Source organism: Ranitomeya imitator, chromosome 2, assembly GCF_032444005.1.
Source record: "Ranitomeya imitator isolate aRanImi1 chromosome 2, aRanImi1.pri, whole genome shotgun sequence".
In the NCBI taxonomy this organism is placed as follows: domain Eukaryota; kingdom Metazoa; phylum Chordata; class Amphibia; order Anura; family Dendrobatidae; genus Ranitomeya; species Ranitomeya imitator.
In genome coordinates this window covers 387,707,193-387,727,134 of record NC_091283.1, presented here as the reverse complement: position 1 = coordinate 387,727,134, position 19,942 = coordinate 387,707,193, and the positions used below count along the sequence as shown (strand labels likewise).

General features: G+C 44.3%; 1 protein-coding gene across 1 annotated transcript in view; it reads left to right on the top strand.

Moving 5' to 3' along the window:
- The window catches only part of LOC138666644 (zinc finger protein 850-like), a 209,245-nt gene that overhangs the window by 49,508 nt on the left and 139,795 nt on the right, over positions 1–19,942 (top strand). Inside the window, exons 3-6 of the mRNA XM_069754836.1 lie at positions 3,655–3,834; positions 3,917–4,040; positions 4,124–4,221; positions 4,436–4,526. Coding sequence (XP_069610937.1) covers positions 3,655–3,834; positions 3,917–4,040; positions 4,124–4,221; positions 4,436–4,526 — 493 coding nt within the window. The remainder of the gene's footprint in view (positions 1–3,654; positions 3,835–3,916; positions 4,041–4,123; positions 4,222–4,435; positions 4,527–19,942) is intronic.

The window sequence follows — 19,942 nt, the reverse complement described above, 5'->3', positions numbered from 1 at the left end:
AATACAGTGTGATGGAACCCCCACACAGTATTATGTGCCCCCACAGCCTCCCATATGGTGTGATGGTCCCTCCACAGTCCCTCATATAGTTTGATGGTCCCCCATACGGAATGATGGTGCCCCATAACCCTGAAACAATATGATGATCACAATAGCTGCGGGTGGAATTGTTTTTCCCTTCTGTTCATATTTTTCCTAATTGAGACACTGGTTGATTTGAGAATTTTATATATACTATATCCTGACCGATAAGGCAATATTTTTAGACAACTTTCTATTAAAGGTTACATTTTAGGGGTTATTTTATTCTCTTTCTGCTTTTCTACTTGATGTAACACCTCACTTTATAATTGTTTCGGTTTTTGTCGCACCAGGACAGTCCGTCTCTGCTCCCTATATGTGCTGCATGAGCCCCACAATGCCCCCCTATATAAACTGTATGAGCCCCACACAGCCTCCATATATATACTGTATGAGCCCCACACAACCTCCCTATATAAACTGAATGAGACTCACACAGCCTCCCTATATATACTGCATGAGCCCCACACAGCCTCCCTATATATACTGTATGAGCCCCACACAGCCTCTATATATATATATATACTGCATGAGCCCCACACAGCCTCCCTATATAAACTGAATGAGACTCACACAGCCTCCCTATATACACTGCATGAGCCCCATAAAGCCTCCTATATATATATATATACACTGTATGAGCCCCACACATCCTCCCTATATAAACTGTATGAGCCCCACAAAGCCTCCTATATATATATATATACTGTATGAGCCCCACACAGTCTCCCTATATACATTGCATGAGCCTCACACATCCTCCCTATATAAACTGTATGAGCCCCACACAGTCTCCCTATATACATTGCATGAGCCTCACACAGCCTCCATATATACACTGCATGAGCCCCACACAGCCTCCCTATATATACTGCATGAGCCCCACATAGCCTCCCCATGTACAGCATGAGCCCCATACGGCCTCCCTATATATACTGCATGAGCCCCACACAGCCTCCCTATATATACTGCATGAGCCTCACACAGCCTCCCTATATAAACTGTATGAGCTCCACACAGCCTCCCCATATACTGCATGAGCCCCACACAGCCTCCCTATATACACTACATGAGCCCCACACAGCCTCCCCATATACTGCATGAGGCCACACACAGCCTCCCCATATACTGCATGAGCCCCCCACAGCCTCCCTATATAAACTGTATGAGCCCCACACAGCCTCCCTATATAAATTGCATGAGCCTCACACAGCCTCCCCGTAAACTGCATGAGCTCCACACAGTGTGTATATATATATATATATATATATATATATATACTGTATGAGCCCCACACAGCCTCCCTTTATATACTGCATGAGCCCCACACAGCCTCCCTATATACACTGCATGAGCCCCACACAGTCTCCCTATATACACTGCATGAGCCCCACACAGCCTCCCTATATATACTGCATGAGCTTCACACAGCCTCCCTATATATACCGCATGAGCCTCACACAGCCTCCCTATATATACTGCATGAGCCCCACACCGCCTCCCTATATATACTGTATGAGCCCCACACAGCCTCCCTATATATACTGCATGAGCCCCACACAGCCTCCCTATATATACTGCATGAGCACCACACAGCCTCCCCATATACTGCATGAGCACCACACAGCCTCCCCATATACTGCATGAGCCTCACACAGCCTCCCTATATACACTGCATGAGCACCACACAGCCTCCCCATATGCTGCATGAGCCTCACACAGCCTCCCTATATACACTGCATGAACCTCACAACCTCCCTATATACTGCATGAGCCCCACACAGCCTCCCTATATATACTGCATGAGCACCACAGCCTCCCCATATACTGCATGAGCCTCACACAGCCTCCCCATATACTGCATGAGCCCCACACAGCCTCCCTATATACATTACATGAGCCCCACACAGCCTCCCCCGTATACTGCATGAACCTCACACAACCTCCCTATATACTACATGAGCCCCACACAGCCTCCCCATATACTGCATGAGGCCACACACAGCCTCACTGTATACTGCATGAGCCTCACACAGCCTCCCCATATGCTGCATGAGCCCCCCACAGCCTCCCTACATAAACTGTATGAGCTCCACACAGCCTCCCTATATAAATTGCATGAGCCTCACAGCCTGTCCATATACTGTATGAGCTCCACACAGCCTCCATATATGCTGCATGAGCCCCACACAGACTCCCTATATATACTGCATGAGCATTACACAGCCTCCCCATATACAGCATGAGCCCCACACAGCCTCCCTATATACTGCATGAGCCCTACACAGCCTCCCTATATACACTGCATGAGCCTCACACAGCCTCCCTATATATACTGCATGAGCACCACACAGCCTCCCTATATATACTGCATGAGCCCCACACAGCCTCCCTATATATACTGCATGAGCCCCACACAGCCTCCCTATATGCTGCATGAGCCCCACACAGCCTCCACATATACTGCATGAGCCCCACACAGCCTCCCCATATACTGCATGAGCCCCACACAGCCTCCCTATATACTGAATGAGCCCCACAGAGCCTCCCTATATACTGCATGAGCCCCACACAGCCTCCCTATATACACTGCATGAGCACCACACAGCCTCCATATACACTGCATGAGCCTCACACAGCCTCCCTATATACACTGCATGAGCCTCACACAGCCTCCTTATATACACTGCATGAGCCTCACACAGCCTCCCTATATACACTGCATGAGCCCCACACAGCCTCCCTATATATACACTGCATGAGCTTCACACAGCCTCTCCATATACTGCATGAGCCTCACACAGCCTCCCTATATACACTGCATGAGCCCCACACAGCCTCCCTATATATATACTGCATGAGCTTCACACAGCCTCCCTATATACACTGCATGAGCACCACAGCCTCCCCATATACTGCATGAGCCCCACACAGCCTCCCCATATACTGCATGAGCCCCACACAGCCTCCACATATACTGCATGAGCCCCACACAGCCTCCACATATACTGCATGAGCCCCACACAGCCTCCACATATACTGCATGAGCCCCACACAGCCTCCCCATATACTGCATGAGCCCCACACAGCCTCCCTATATACTGCATGAGCCCCACACAGCCTCCCTATATACTGCATGAGCCCCACACAGCCTCCCTATATACTGCATGAGCCCCACACAGCCTCCCTATATACTGCATGAGCCCCACACAGCCTCCCTATATACTGCATGAGCCCCACACAGCCTCCCTATATACTGCATGAGGCCCACACAGCCTCCCTATATACTGCATGAGGCCACTCCTCCACCAAAGAAGTCAGCGTAGATGGAGACAGCGAGCAGGTGGGCACGGTGCGGCCCCTGGACCTCTAGTTTCCATCCCCATGGCTGCCTTTGTTCCCAGGCCAGACTGAGACAGCCACAAGGCTGGATGTAGCCCGCGCTCTGCACTTTAACCCATGTCTGCATTACATCATTCTTATTTATGGGAATAACAGATGGACAGAGCTGGAGAGGTGAGGACTCTGGAAATGTCTGTAGTGAGGTTTATTAATGTGTCTCTCCATCACCAGGATTACGCAGTAGTGAAGAAGACCTCTAGTGAGCGCTGTCAGGCCCCTGTGTCTGAGGGATGGGGAAGACCCCTGAGCCCAATCAAGGGGCCTCCACCTCACCCCCTGATACATGAGGACATCAATGAGCAGAAGATTCTAGAACTCGCCTACAAGATGATTGAGCTGCTGACTGGAGAGGTGACACTGCTGGGAATGCTGGGACATTATACAGTAACGCTATGGAGGGATCGGGGGATGACTGTATCATTGTATGTGTCAGGTTCCTATAAGGTGTCAGGATGTCACCGTCTATTTCTCCATGGAGGAGTGGGAATATTTAGAAGGACACAAAGATCTGTACCAGGACGTCATGACGGAGGTTCCCCAGCCCCTCACATCACCAGGTAATAGACAGGACTAAATACACACGGCCTATAATTATCTGTATGTAAAGAATGAATTCAGTCCCTGTATGGTTTTCCTCCAGTTCTATCCAGTAAGAGGACAACACCAGAGAGATGTCCCCGTCCTCTTCTTCCACAGGACTGTAAACAAGAAGATCCCGATGTTCCTCAAGATCATCAGGTAGATGGAGAGAAGGTGTTATGAGATTCCACCCCCCCCCCCCCCCCCCCATGATGTGTAGATGGCTGTGAAGGTCTTGTGTTCGGTCATGTTTTATGCACCAGTATTATATGTTATATACTTGTGTAATGAGAACAGTGGAGATGGCAGGATTAGAGCTGATCATAGATGTGACTTCTCCATCTGTCGGTGACTATTACGATATTTGTTTCAGGGTGAAGATCTGACCCTTATTAATACTACAGAGACATATGTGAGGGATGATGAGTGGTGTAAAGAGGAGATTCCTACATATGACCACCGAGGTGAGTAGTGACCGCTAAATACTGAGAAGTCACAGATTCTTCTCAGTCACCAGCTGTGGCTGCTTTATCAGTGGTGTAGTCCGGCCGTATTACAATCGTGTGATCACCATTTTGCTTTTAGACCACTACATTCTCCTCCACACAAAACTGTTCAAATGACTTTGGGTAATGAAAGCCCTTTTCTATAGAACTTAGAACCTGGAGGATCCACGTGGCTAGAAGGCTAATGGCTAGAAGGTTGGAGGAGTGTTTAAACTAGGAATTGGGGGGGAGGGTATTCAATTTATAGGAGGGGAAGATAGTGCAGACAGAGACCTGGGCACAAATAAGGAAGTTGGGGGTGGCGGTGGCATGGGGGGTGGGGTTAGAACAGTTAATAATTTATGTGTCTGTATGTAAAATCGTCCTTAAAACCCATCCTGCGTGATAATATAGGTGAATTTAATGAAAATGTAGAATCCCTGTGGGTGGAGATAAGGGGAGGGGGAAAAAAATAATAAATTACTGATAGGGGTTTGTTATAAATCTCCAAAAATAATGGAAGCAATGGAGAATATCCTCGTAAAGCAAATAGATGAAGCTGCGACTCAAGGAGAAGTCATTATTATGGGGGACTTCAACTACCCTGAAATAGATTGGGGAACAGAAACCTGCAGTTCCAGCAAAGGTAATCGGTTTTTGACAACTATGAGAGACAATTACCTTTCACAATTGGTTCAGGACACAACAAGAAGGGGGGCACTGCTAGACCTAATATTAACCAACAGGCCAGACCGCATATCAAACATAAGGGTTGGGGGTCACTTGGGAAATAGCGATCACAAAATAATAAGTTTTCATGTATCCTTTAATAAGATTTGTAGTAGAGGGCTTACAAGGACACTAAACTTCAGGAGGGCAAATTTCCAACGGATGAGAGAGGATCTTGGTGCAATTAACTGGGACGATATACTGAGACATAAAAATACACAAAGAAAATGGGAGACATTTATTAGCATCCTGGATAGGACCTGTGCACAGTATATACCGTATGGGAATAAACATACTAGAAATAGGAGGAAACCAATATGGCTAAATAGAGCTGTAAGGGGCGCAATAAGTGACAAAAAGAAAGCATTTAGAGAATTAAAGGAAGTAGGTAGTGAGGAGCCATCAAATAAATACAAAAAATTAAATAAATTCTGTAAAAAGCAAATTAAGGCAGCAAAGATTGAGACAGAGAGACTCATTGCCAGAGAGAGTAAAAATAATCCCAAAATATTCTTTAACTACATAAATAGTAAGAAACTAAAAAATGATAGTGTTGGCCCCCTTAAAAATAGTCTGGGTGAGATGGTGGATGAGGATGAGGAAAAAGCCAATATGCTAAATGACTTTTTTTCATCAGTATTTACACAAGAAAATCCCATGGCAGACAAAATGACTAGTGATAAAACGTCCCAATTAAATGTCACCGGCTTAACCCAGCAGGAAGTGCGGCGGCGTCTAAAAATCACTAAAATTGACAAATCTCCGGGCCCGGATGGGATACACCCTCGAGTACTGCAGGAATTAAGTACAGTCATTGATAGACCATTATTTTTAATCTTTAGAGACTCCATAATAACAGGGTCTGTACCACAGGACTGGCGTATAGCAAATGTGGTGCCAATATTCAAAAAGGGGACAAAAACTGAACTCGGAAATTATAGGCCAGTAAGCTTAACCTCTACTGTGGGTAAAATCCTGGAGGGAATTCTAAGGAATGCTATACTGGAGTATCTGAAGAGGAATAACCTCATGACCCAGTATCAGCACGGGTTTACTAGGGACCGTTCATGTCAGACTAATTTGATCAGTTTCTATGAAGAGGTAAGTTCCGGATTGGACCAAGGGAACCCAGTGGATGTAGTGTATATGGACTTTTCAAAAGCTTTTGATACGGTGCCACACAAAAGGTTGATACATAAAATGAGAATAATGGGGCTAGGGGAAAATATGTGCAAGTGGGTTGAGAGCTGTCTCAGGGATAGGAAACAAAGGGTGGTTATTAATGGAGCACACTTGGACTTGGTAGCGGTTAGCAGTGGGGTACCACAGAGGTCAGTACTGGGCCCTCTTCTTTTTAACATATTTATTAATGACCTTGTAGGGGGCATTCAGAGTAGAATTTCAATATTTGCAGATGACACTAAACTCTGCAGGGTAATTAATACAGAGGAGGACAATTTTATATTACAGGATGATTTATGTAAACTAGAAGCTTGGGCTGATAAATGGCAAATGAGCTTTAATGGGGATAAATGTAAGGTCATGCACTTGGGTAGAAGTAATAAGATGTATAATTATGTGCTTAATTCTAAAACTCTGGGCAAAACCGTCAATGAAAAAGACCTGGGTGTATTGGTGGATGACAAACTCATATTCAGTGGCCAGTGTCAGGCAGCTGCTACAAAGGCAAATAAAATAATGGGATGCATTAAAAGAGGCATAGATGCTCATGAGGAGAATATAATTTTACCTCTATACAAGTCACTAGTTCGACCACACTTAGAATACTGTGCACAGTTCTGGTCTCCGGTGTATAAGAAAGACATAGCTGAACTAGAGCGGGTGCAGAGAAGAGCGACCAAGGTTATTAGAGGACTGGGGGTCTGCAATACCAAGATAGGTTATTACACTTGGGGCTATTTAGTTTGGAAAAACGAAGACTAAGGGGTGATCTTATTTTAATGTATAAATATATGAGGGGACAGTACAAAGACCTTTCTGATGATCTTTTTAATCATAGACCTGAAACAGGGACAAGGGGGCATCCTATGCGTTTGGAGGAAAAAAGGTTTAAGCATAATAACAGATGCGGATTCTTTGCTGTAAGAGCAGTGAGACTATGGAACTCTCTGCCGTATGATGTTGTAATGAGTGATTCATTACTTAAATTTAAGAGGGGACTGGATACCTTTCTGGAAAAGTATAATATTACAGGGTATATACACTAGATTCCTTGATAGGGCGTTGATCCAGGGAACTAGTCTGATTGCCGTATGTGGAGTCGGGAAGGAATTTTTTGCCACATGGTTTTTTTTTGCCTTCCTCTGGATCAACATGTTAGGGCATGTTAGGTTAGGCTATGGGTTGAACTAGATGGACTTATAGTCTTCCTTCAACCTTAATAACTACAGTTAGGGCCAGAAATATTTGGACAGTGACACAATTTTCGCGAGTTGGGCTCTGCATGCCACCACATTGGATTTGAAATGAAACCTCTACAACAGAATTCAAGTGCAGATTGTAACGTTTAATTTGAAGGGTTGAACAAAAATATCTGATAAAAAATGTAGGAATTGTACACATTTCTTTACAAACACTCCACATTTTAGGAGGTCAAAAGTAATTGGACAAATAAACATAACCCAAACAAAATATTTTTATTTTCAATATTTTGTTGCAAATCCTTTGGAGGCAATCACTGCCTTAAGTCTGGAACCCATGGACATCACCAAACGCTGGGTTTCCTCCTTCTTAATGCTTTGCCATTCCTTTACAGCCGCAGCCTTCAGGTCTTGCTTGTTTGTGGGTCTTTCCGTCTTAAGTCTGGATTTGAGCAAGTGAAATGCATGCTCAATTGGGTTTAGATCTGGAGATTGACTTGGCCATTGCAGAATGTTCCACTTTTTGGCACTCATGAACTCCTGGGTAGCTTTGGCTGTATGCTTGGGGTCATTGTCCATCTGTACTATGAAGCGCCGTCCAATCAACTTTGCAGCATTTGGCTGAATCTGGGCTGAAAGTATATCCCGGTACACTTCAGAATTCATCCGGCTACTCTTGTCTGCTCTTATGTCATCAATAAACACAAGTGACCCAGTGCCATTGAAAGCCATGCATGCCCATGCCATCACGTTGCCTCCACCATGTTTTACAGAGGATGTGGTGTGCCTTGGATCATGTGCCGTTCCCTTTCTTCTCCAAACTTTTTTCTTCCCATCATTCTGGTACAGGTTGATCTTTGTCTCATCTGTCCATAGAATACTTTTCCAGAACTGAGCTGGCTTCTTGAGGTGTTTTTCTGCAAATTTAACTCTGGCCTGTCTATTTTTGGTATTGATGAATGGTTTGCATCTAGATGTGAACCCTTTGTATTTACTGTCATGGAGTTTTCTCTTTACTGTTGACTTAGAGACAGATACACCTACTTCACTGAGAGTGTTCTGGACTTCAGTTGATGTTGTGAACGGGTTCTTCTTCACCAAATTAAGTATGCGGCGATCATCCACCACTGTTGTCATCCGTGGACGCCCAGGCCTTTTTGAGTTCCCAAGCTCACCAGTCAATTCCTTTTTTCTCAGAATGTACCCAACTGTTGATTTTGCTACTCCAAGCATGTCTGCTATCTCTCTGATGGATTTTTTCTTTTTTTTCAGCCTCAGGATGTTCTGCTTCACCTCAATTGAGAGTTCCTTTGACCGCATGTTGTCTGCTCACAGCAACAGCTTCCAAATGCAAAACCACACACCTGGAATCCACTCCTGACCTTTTAACTACTTCATTGATTACAGGTTAACGAGGGAGACGCCTTCAGAGTTAATTGCAGCCCTTAGAGTCCATTGTCCAATTACTTTTGGTCCCTTGAAAAAGAGGATGCTATGCATTACAGAGCTATGATTCCTAAACCCTTTCTCCGATTTGGATGTGGAAACTATCATATTGCAGCTGGGAGTGTGCACTTTCAGCCCATATTATATATATAATTGTATTTCTGAACATGTTTTTGTAAACAGCTAAAATAACAAAACTTGTGTCACTGTCCAAATATTTCTGGCCCTAACTGTATGTAACTATGTAACCTGCACACTGGGATTAGAAGACACTGACCCTTACCTGCCCAGATCGGTAAACTACAAAGCCAAATGACCGTCTACGTAGAATGTGCTGAAAAGTTAGAAAATCACTTGAAGAAAAATATTATGATGGGCCTGTAAGAGAAATCGGAGGGTAATGATGCTGTTGGCTTCGTAGATCCCTGATATCTTATTGGATGAATCTACCTTCTCTCCCTTCTGTGCTGCTGAATTTGCCCATTTGGTCCCTACAAGACCAGGTTCAGTCTTTCTGGCCAAATTTCACTTTTATGATTGATAACCTAAAATGTGCAGTGAAGGCCAAGTGTGAATTTCTGAACAATAACAACAGAGTTTCCCTTTATCCTGACTTTTCAATTTCTTTTAAAACCGACTAACTGCAAGAAGGATTGTGATAAACTCCATAAAACACATTACACCTATGCCATGATATACTGTATCTCTAAGCTGTGCTTGGTTCATGGCTGTATATCTATATTTATGACACCTCAGCTCTGAACTAATAGAATTAGTTCTTTAACCCCTTTACCCCCAAGGGTGGTTTGCACGTTATGGACCGGGCCAATTTTTACAATTCTGACCACTGTCCCTTTATGAGGTTATAACTCTGGAACGCTTCAACGGATCCCGGTGATTCTGACATTGTTTTCTCGTGACATATTGTACTTCATGATAGTGGTAAAATTTCTTTGATATTACTTGCGATTATTTGTAAAAAAAACGGAAATATGGTAAATTTTGAAAATTTCGCAATTTTCCAACTTTGAATTTTTATGCAATTAAATCACAGAGATATGTCACACAAAATACTTAATAAGTAACATTTCCCACATGTCTACTTTACATCAGCACAATTTTGGAACCAAAATTTTTTTTTGTTAGGGAGTTATAAGGGTTAAAAGTTGACCAGCAATTTCTCATTTTTACAACACCATTTTATTTTAGGGACCACATCTCATTTGAAGTCATTTTGAGGGGTCTATATGATAGAAAATACCCAAGTGTGACACCATTCTAAAAACTGCACCCCTCAAGATTCTCAAAACCACATTCAAGAAGTTTATTAACCCTTCAGGTGTTTCACAGGAATTTTTGGAATGTTTAAATAAAAATTAACATTTAACTTTTTTTCACAAAAAATTTACTTCAGCTCCAATTTGTTTTATTTTGCCAAGAGTTACAGGAGAAAATGGACCCCAAACCTTGTTGTACAATTTGTCCTGAGTACGCTGATACCACATAAGTGGAGGTAAACCACTGTTTGGGCGCATGACAGAGCTTGGAAGCGAAGGAGCGCCATTTGACTTTTTAATGCAAAATTGACTGGAATTGAGATGGGATGCCATGTTGCGTTTGGAGAGCCACTGATGTGCCTAAACATTGAAACCCCCAACAAGTGACACCATTTTGGAAAGTAGACCCCCTAAGGAACTTATCTAGAGGTGTGGTGAGCACTTTGACCCACCAAGTGCTTCACAGAAGTTTAGAATGCAGAGCCGTAAAAATAAAACAATTTTTTTCCCACAAATATTCTTTTTTAGCCCCCAGTTTTGTATTTTCGAGGGTAACAGGAGAAATTGGACCCCAAAATTTGTTGTCCAATTTGTCCTGAGTGCGCTGATGCCCCATATGTGGAGGGGAACCACCGTTTGGGCGCATGGGAGGGCTCGGAAGGGAAGGAGCGCCATTTGGAATGCAGACTTAGATGGAATGGTCTGCAGGCGCCACATTGCGTTTGCAGAGCCCCTAATGTACCTAAACAGTAGAAACCCCCAACAAGTGACCCCATATTGGAAACTAGACCCCCCCCCCACGAACTTATCTAGATGTGTTGTGAGAACTTTGAGCCCCCAAGTGTTTCACTACAGTTTATAACGCAGAGCCGTGAAAATTAAAAAAATCTTTTTTTTCCCACAAAACTTATCTTTTAGCCCCCAGTTTTGTATTTTCCCAAGGGTAACACGAGAAATTGGACCCTAAAAGTTGTTGTCCTATTTGTCCTGAGTACGCTGATACCCCATATGTTGGGGTAAACTCCTGTTTGGGCACACGGGAGAGCTCGGAAGGGAAGGAGCACTGTTTTACTTTTTCAACGCAGAATTGGCTGGAATTGAGATCGGATGCCATGTTGCGTCTGGAGAGCCCCTGATGTGTCTAAACAGTGGAAACCCCCCAATTATAACTGCAACCCTAATCCAAACACACCCCTAACTCTAATTCCAACGGTAACCCTAACCACACCTCTAACCCAGACACACCCCTAACCCTAATCCCAACCCTATTCCCAACCGCAAATGTAATCCAAACCCTAACCCTAACTTTAGCCCCAACCCTAACTGTAGCCTTAACCCTAACTGTAGCCTTAACCCTAACTGTAGCCTTAACCCTAGCCCTAACCATAACCCTAGCCCTAACCATAACCCTAGCCCTAACCATAACCCTAGCCCTAACCATAACCCTAGCCCTAACCATAACCCTAGCCCTAACCATAACCCTAGCCCTAACCATAACTCTAGCCCTAACCATAACCCTAGCCCTAGCCCTAACCCTAGCCCTAACCCTAATGGGAAAATGGAAATAAATACATTTTTTAATTTTTTTTTACTTTTCCCTAACTAAGGGGGTAATGAAGGGGGGTTTGATTTACTTTTATAGCTGGTTTTTTAGCGGATTTTTATTATTGGCAGCCGTCACTCACTGAAAGACGCTTTCTATTGCAAAAAATATTTTTTGCGTTACCACATTTTGAGAGCTATAATTTTTCCATATTTGAGTCCACAGAGTCATGTGAGGTCTTGTTTTTTGCGGGACGAGTTGACGTTTTTATTGGTAACACTTTGGGCACGTGACATTTTTTGATCGCTTTTTATTCCGATTTTTGTGAGGCAGAATTACCAAAAACCAGCTATTCATGAATTTCTTTTGGGGGAGGCGTTTATACCGTTCCGCGTTTGGTAAAATTGATAAAGCAGTTTTATTCTTCGGGTCAGTACGATTACAGCGACATCTCATTTATATCATTTTTTTTAATGTTTTGGCGCTTTTATACGATAAAAACTATTTTATAGAAAAAATAATTATTTTTGCATCGCTTTATTCTGAGGACTATAACTTTTTTATTTTTTTGCTGATGTTGCTGTATGGCGGCTCATTTTTTGCGGGACAAGATGACGCTTTCAGTGGTACCCTGGTTATTTATATCTGTCTTTTTGATCGCGTGTTATTCCACTTTTTGTTCGGCGGTATGATAATAAAGCGTTGTTTTTTGCCTCGTTTTTTTCTTTTTTTCTTACGGTGTTTACTGAAGGGATTAACTAGTGGGCCAGTTTTATAGGTCGGGTCGTTACGGACGCAGCGATACTAAATATGTGTACTTTTATTGAGGGCAGACAAAGTACTGCAGTGCGCAGGCGCCGGGCCTCTGACCTTTCCGGCGCCTGCGCACTGCAGTACTATCCGCTGTCCTCAAGAGGGCAGAGCAAAGTACGCCTGCGCCGGAGCCATGGCTGAAGATCAGAAGAGGACGTCATGGAAAGAAGATAGGAGGCGCCGCAGCGGACCGGAGACGCCCATCCGACCTGACCAGCAGCGGGACCGCCCCTGGGTGAGTATAATCTAACGTCTTTTTCTCCTTTTTCAGGTAACATCGGGGGCTTATCTACAGCATTACAGAATGCTGCAGATAAGCCCCTGATGCCGGTGGGATTAACTCACCCGCGATTTTCGGGGTGACAGGTTCCCTTTAAACTTCTTGATGACACTGCGCACGGTAGACACAGGAACATTCAGGTCTTTGGAGATGGACTTGTAGCCTTGAGATTGCTCATCCTTCCTCACAATTTGGTTTCTCAAGTCCTCAGACAGTTCTTTGGTCTTCTTTCTTTTCTCCATGCTCAATGTGGTACACACAAGGACACAGGACAGAGGTGGAGTCAACTTTAATCCATGTCAACTGGCCGCAAGTGTGATTTAGTTATTGCCAACACCTGTTAGGTGCCACAGGTAAGTTACAGGTGCTGTTAATTACACAAATTAGGGAATCATCACATGATTTTTCGAAAGGTGTGAATACTTTTGTCCACCCCCTTTTTTATGTTTGGTGTGGAATTATATCCAATTTGGCTTTAGGACAATTCTTTTTGTGTTTTTTTCATTTAAGACAAATGAAATGAAGATAGTAATACCAAAGAATTTGTGATTGCAATCATTTTCAGGAAGAAAATGAGTATTATCTGACAGAATTGCAGGGGAGTTAATACTTTTGGCCATGAGTGTGTGTGTGTGTGTGTGTGTGTGTGTGTGTATATATATATATATTCAAGATTCAAAGAAGCTTTATTGGCAGGACCAAATACACATCAGTTTTGCCAAAGCAAGTGTATAAAGGCAATAGGGATAGGGACTGTGGGGATGTTGGGTAGGAGCTGTAGGGGAGGTGGATGGGGGCAGATCCAGGGTGGGGGCTATAGTCCATGGCATAGGGGAGGTGAATGGGGGCAGGTCCATTGTGGGGGCTATAGTCCATGGCATAGGGGAGGTGGATGGGGCAGATCCATTGTGGGGGCTATAGTCCATGGCATCATAGTTCTCTTTCTCGCAGTCTATGACATTCGCTCACATACCGCACTGCTATCTCCACCGCTCTCTCTTCTTCTCCCAGCAGGATATATGTTTTCTCTTCCTCCTTCATGTTGATGAAGTCCGGGAAGAGATGAGTCTCCTGAAGTGAGTGTCCCTCACTGCTGAGTATTTGGAGCAGTGTAGCAGGAAGTGGGTTTCGTCCTCTATGGCCTCCTGATCAGTGTTGGCACAGCCTTTCCTCCCTGGGCTTGTAGTTTTGCCTGTGTCGGCCACATTCGATGGCCAGACTGTGGGCACTGAGTCTATATCGGCTCAGGATCTTGCGATCTCTGGGGTCCGGGAGTTTCTCCAGATATGGGGCCAGTCTGTAGTCTCTCTGTAGACTCCGGTACATGATCAGTTTTTGTGAGCTGATATCTTTCTTCCAGTCACTGACATACCTCTCCTGGCCTTCGTCTGCCATCTTCCTGAGATTCCGGCTTTTGTCAGGTTGTTGTGATTGGTGTTCTGGTCCGGTTGGTTTTGGCTGGGCTGTTCCGACGGTTCTGGTTTTTCTGTTTCCCCTACATGTATCAGGGCTTTATGGTGATGGGAGCTGGGATTGCTCCTATGCAGGTGAGCCCGGAATGACAGCGACCTCTTTAGAACTGTTAGGTGTAGAGGGAATCTGCCCAGCTCGGCCCGACAAGCACTGTTGGAGGTGCTCCGATGGACCTAGAGAAGGTGCTTGCAGAATTCCAGGTGGAATATTTCTGTTGGACTGGAATCCCACCTTGACCAGTCTGGGTAGGTGTGAGGACCCCAGACTTCGCTGCCATACAGGAGGATTGGGGCGATGATGGAGTCGAAGATTTTTAGCCAGACCCTCACTGGTGGCTTCAGATGGTAGAGTTTCCTTTGGATGGCATAGAAGGTTTTGCAGGCCTTGTCTTTCAGGGTCTCTATGGCTTGTTTGAAGCTCCCTGACCGGTGAATCTCTAGGCCCAGGTAGGTATATTTGTCCGTTCCTGTGAGGTCGCAGTTGTTGAGGACAAATGATGGGTGCTGGTCTCATCTTCTCTTTCTCCTCTGGAACACCATGGTGTTAGTTTTCTTTAGGTTGACCGGTAGAGCCCAGGTGGAGCTGAATTTCTCTAGGATTTTCAGGTTGTCCTGGAGGCCTTTCTCGGTTGGTGACAGCAGCAGCAGGTCATCTGCATACAGCAGGATATGTGTGTGTGTTTGTATGTATGTATATATATTATGTGTAAGATTGCTCTTACTGAGTGTATTGGGGGACACTCGCTTAGCACGGGATTCACGTACACAGGCACGTTTTTTTTCCAAACAAAATGGCATCATAAACCACAGAAATACGAACAATAAGCAAACAGTCTTTGCATCAATCTTCACATTAACAGGTTGCAGCAACTAATCACACTGGTCCTCCTCTGACCAGTTGCCGTGGGTTACCACATAGTTCATATCACACAGGTTGCAGCAACTAAACACGCTGGTCCTCCTGACCAGTTGCCGTGGGTTACCACACAGTTAATTTAACATATGAAGCACCAACAATCAATGGTACCTTCTGGGAGCTCCAGCTCCACCTGCTGACTCCTTGTCAGTCCTCACTCTTCCGGGAAAGCTGCCAAACGGGGATCACCAACTTGCCTGGTCGGCACACATTAATCAGTCCAGACCCACCGAAAGACTGTAGCTTCCCCACATGAACCGCACATGTGACCTGTCCAGGTGCTATTCAGGACCTCGTCCAACACCCCAGGCCACCCGCAAGTCCAAAGCCCCACCATGTGCTCTTCAGAACTCCTACTCCCAGGAAATTCAACACAGGTGGTTCAGTGTGCTATTCAGGGATCCGGTCCTACTCCCAGGGCCTCCCAACACACAGGCTCTCCAGGACCTTCCACTGGAACCACACAGGAACCATACACAGGGACCCCGTGACCCACACCCTGGTCACATATATATACACTTAAACCACTCCCCTAGGTGGGAGTGTGGGTGTGTGGCTAGTTTGTCCCGCCCATCTCACATAACTAGCCCTGCCAAACCTCCCATGACTATTATACAATATACAATATACAATATTATACTTGTAGGACTACAGGTCCCAGAACACCACATCGCTTCAGGCTGGCAGCGCAGAGTCCCCTCCTCTGCGACACATATATCGGCCATTCACCACAATGCCGGACTTTGTCACATAATCACATCCATGCATGCAACTGCCATGCACTCCCACAGCCTCAATACGCCTCTGTGCGTATACTGGGGAGACCATGCAGCGCCCCCTACCTGTTACAGGGGTCACTGCATCACATCAGTGAGACACATGCATATATATATTACATTTTCATACAGCGCTAGATAGCAGAAAAGCCAGTTATTCAATTGCCGGCTTTTCCTATCTCCTTCTCAAACCCGACAGGATATGAGACATGGTATACATACAGTAAACCATCTCATATCCCTTCTTTTATTACATATTCCTCTTTAGTAATGTAAGAAGTGTCTTGGTGTAAAATTTGGGGGCTCTAGCTATTAAATTAAAGGGTTAAATCGCGGATAAAATTGGTATGAGCCCCCGTGCAATTTTCTTTGCCAGAGTGGGAAAGCCAGTGACTGAGGGCAGATATTAATAGCCTGGACAGGGTCCATGGTTATTGCCCCCCCAGCTAAAAACATCTGCCCCCAGCCACCCCAGAAAAGGCACATCTGGAAGATGCGCCTATTCTGGCACTTAGCTTCTCTCTTCCCACTCCTGTGTAGTGGTGGGATATGGGGTAATGAAGGGTTAATGTCACCTTGCTATTGCAAGGTGACATTAAGCCAGATTAATAATGGAGAGGCGTCAATTATGACACCTATCCATTATTAATCCAATAGTACGAAATGGTTAATAAAACACACAATATTACAAAGTATTTTAATGAAATAAAGACACAGTGTGTTTTAATATTTTATTATACTCTTAATCCACCTGAAGACCCTTGTCACCTGGAACAAAGTAAAAAAAACAAAAACACAATATTCCATACCTTCCGGCGTTCAGTCTTGTCCCACGCTGTAAATGCATCTGAAGGGGTTAAATCATTTTACACCCAGGAGCTCTGCTAATGCAGCTGTGCTCATGGGTGTGAAAACCAGGGGAATGAATCGAATGCAGGGGAATGACCTGTAGTTACCTCGAGTCGCGGTGATGCGCCCTCTGCTGGATGTCCTCATGAACTCGAGCGTGGGAAAATATTCTGAAAAGTTCCCAGGCTCGAGTTGATATGAGGACTGTATGTAAACCATGCCTCATATCCTGTCGGGATTGAGGAGGAGATAGGAAAAGCCGGCAATTGAATTACTGGCTTTTCTGCTATCTAGCGTTGTATGAAATATTAACCCCTTTACCCCCAAGGGTGGTTTGCACGTTAATGAGCGGGCCAATTTTTACAATTCTGACCACTGTCCCTTTATGAGGTTATAACTCTGGAACGCTTCAACTGATCCCAGTGATTCTGACATTGTTTTCTCGTGACATATTGTACTTCATGATAGTGGTAAAAATTCTTTGATGGTACCTGCGTTTATTTGTGAAAAAAACGGAAATTTGGCGAAAACTATGAAAATTTCGCAATTTTCCAACTTTGAATTTTTATGCAATTAAATCACAGAGATATGTCACACAAAATACTTAATAAGTAACATTTCTCACATGTCTACTTCAGGGAGTTATAAGGGTTAAAAGTTGACCAGCAATTTCTCATTTTTACAACACCATTTTTTTTTTAGGGACCACATCTCATTTGAAGTCATTTTGAGGGGTCTATATGATAGAAAATACCCAAGTGTGACACCATTCTAAAAACTGCACCCCTTAAGGTGCTCAAAACCACATTCAAGAAGTTTATTAACCCTTCAGGTGCTTCACAGGAATTTTTGGAATGTTTAAATAAAAATGAACATTTAACTTTTTTTTCACAAAAAATTTACTTCAGCTCCAATTTGTTTTATTTTACCAAGGGTAACAGGACAAAATGGACCCCAAAAGTTGTTGTACAATTTGTCCTGAGTACACCGATACCCCATATGTGGGGGTAAACCACTGTTTGGGCGCATGACAGAGCTCGGCAGCGAAGGAGCGCCATTTGACTTTTCAATGCAAAATTGACTGGAATCGAGATGGGACACCATGTTGCGTTTGGAGAGCCCCTGATGTGCCTAAACATTGAAACCCCCCACAAGTGACACCATTTTGGAAAGTAGACCCCCTAAGGAACGTATCTAGAGGTGTGGTGAGCACTTTGACCCACTAAGTGCTTCACAGAAGTTTATAATGCAGAACCGTAAAAATAAAAAATCATATTTTTTCACAAAAATTATCTTTTCGCCCCCAATTTTGTATTTTCCCAAGGGTAAGAGAAGAAATTGGACCCCAAAAGTTGTTGTACAATTTGTCCTGAGTACGCTGATACCCCATATGTGGGGGTAAACCACTGTTTGGGCGCATGGGAGAGCTCGGAAGGGAAGGAGCGCCGTTTCACTTTTCAATGCAAAATTGACAGGAATTGAGATGGGACGCCATGTTACGTTTAGAGAGCCACTGATGTGCCTAAACATTGAAACCCCCAACAAGTGACACCATTTTGGAAAGTAGACCCCCTAAGGAACTTATCTAGATGTTTTTTGAGCGCTTTGACCCACCAAGGGCTTCACAGAAGTTTATAATGCAGAGCCGTAAAAATAAAACAAACATTTTTTCCCACAAAAATTATTTTTTTAGCCCCCAGTTTTGTATTTTCCCAAGGGTAACAGGAGAAATTGGACCCCAAAATTTGTTGTCCAATTTGTCCGGAGTGCGATTTTACACAATATGTGGGGGGAACCACTGTTTGGGTGCATGGGAGGGCTCGGAAGGGAAGGAGCGCCATTTGGAATGCAGACTTAGATGGAATGGTCTGCAGGTGTCACATTGCGTTTGCAGAGCCCCTAATGTACCTAAACAGTAGAAACCCCCCACAAGTGACACCATTTTGGAAAGTAGACCCCCTAAGGAACTTATCTAGATGTGTGGTGAGTGCTTTGACCCACCAAGGGCTTCACATAAGTTTATAATGCAGAGCCATAAAAATAAAACAAGTTTTTTCCCACAAAAATTATTTTTTAGCCCCCAGTTTTGTATTTTCCCAAGGGTAACAGGAGAAATAGGACCCCAAAAGTTGTCCTATTTGTCCTGAGTACGCTGATACCCCATATGTTTGGGTAAACCCCTGTTTGGGCACACGGGAGAGCTCTGAAGGGAAGGAGCACTGTTTTACTTTTTCAACGCAGAATTGGCTGGAATTGAGATCGGACGCCAAGTCGTGTTTGGAGAGCCCCTGATGTGCCTAAACAGTGGAAACCCCCCAATTATAACTGAAACCCTAATCCAAACACACCCCTAACCCTAATTCCAATGGTAACCCTAACCACACCTCTAACCCTCTAACCCTTTTTGGAAGTGCATTTGAACAGCAAGGTTGATTGCTGTTGAGGGGAACTAGGAAAAAAAAAAAAAAATCTCTATAAATCTTCAGCAGAGCGAGTGTGAGCGAGCTGAGTGTGACCAGAGCGTAAGTGTGGACGGCGGTAAGTGTGACTTGTGATTCAGTGAAGAGGTATTTGGAAAGCCTTTAACAAATACCTGTGTGAATTGGTGTGAGTTGCTGAATTGGGGGTAGCTATATTCATAAGGGTTAACTTAGGGTGGGGGCTCATAGTTAAGGGTTTATAAGGGGCAGCTGTTAGGGGCTCAAGTCCTTTTTGGAAGTGCATTTGAACAGCAAGGTTGATTGCTGTTGAGGGGAACTAGGAAAAAAAAAAAATCTCTATAAATCTTCAGCAGAGCGAGTGTGAGCGAGCTGAGTGTGACCAGAGCGTAAGTGTGGACGGCGGTAAGTGTGACTTGTGATTCAGTGACTTTGGAGTCAGGGAGTTTTTAGGGGAGGAATTACTGAATTGCTG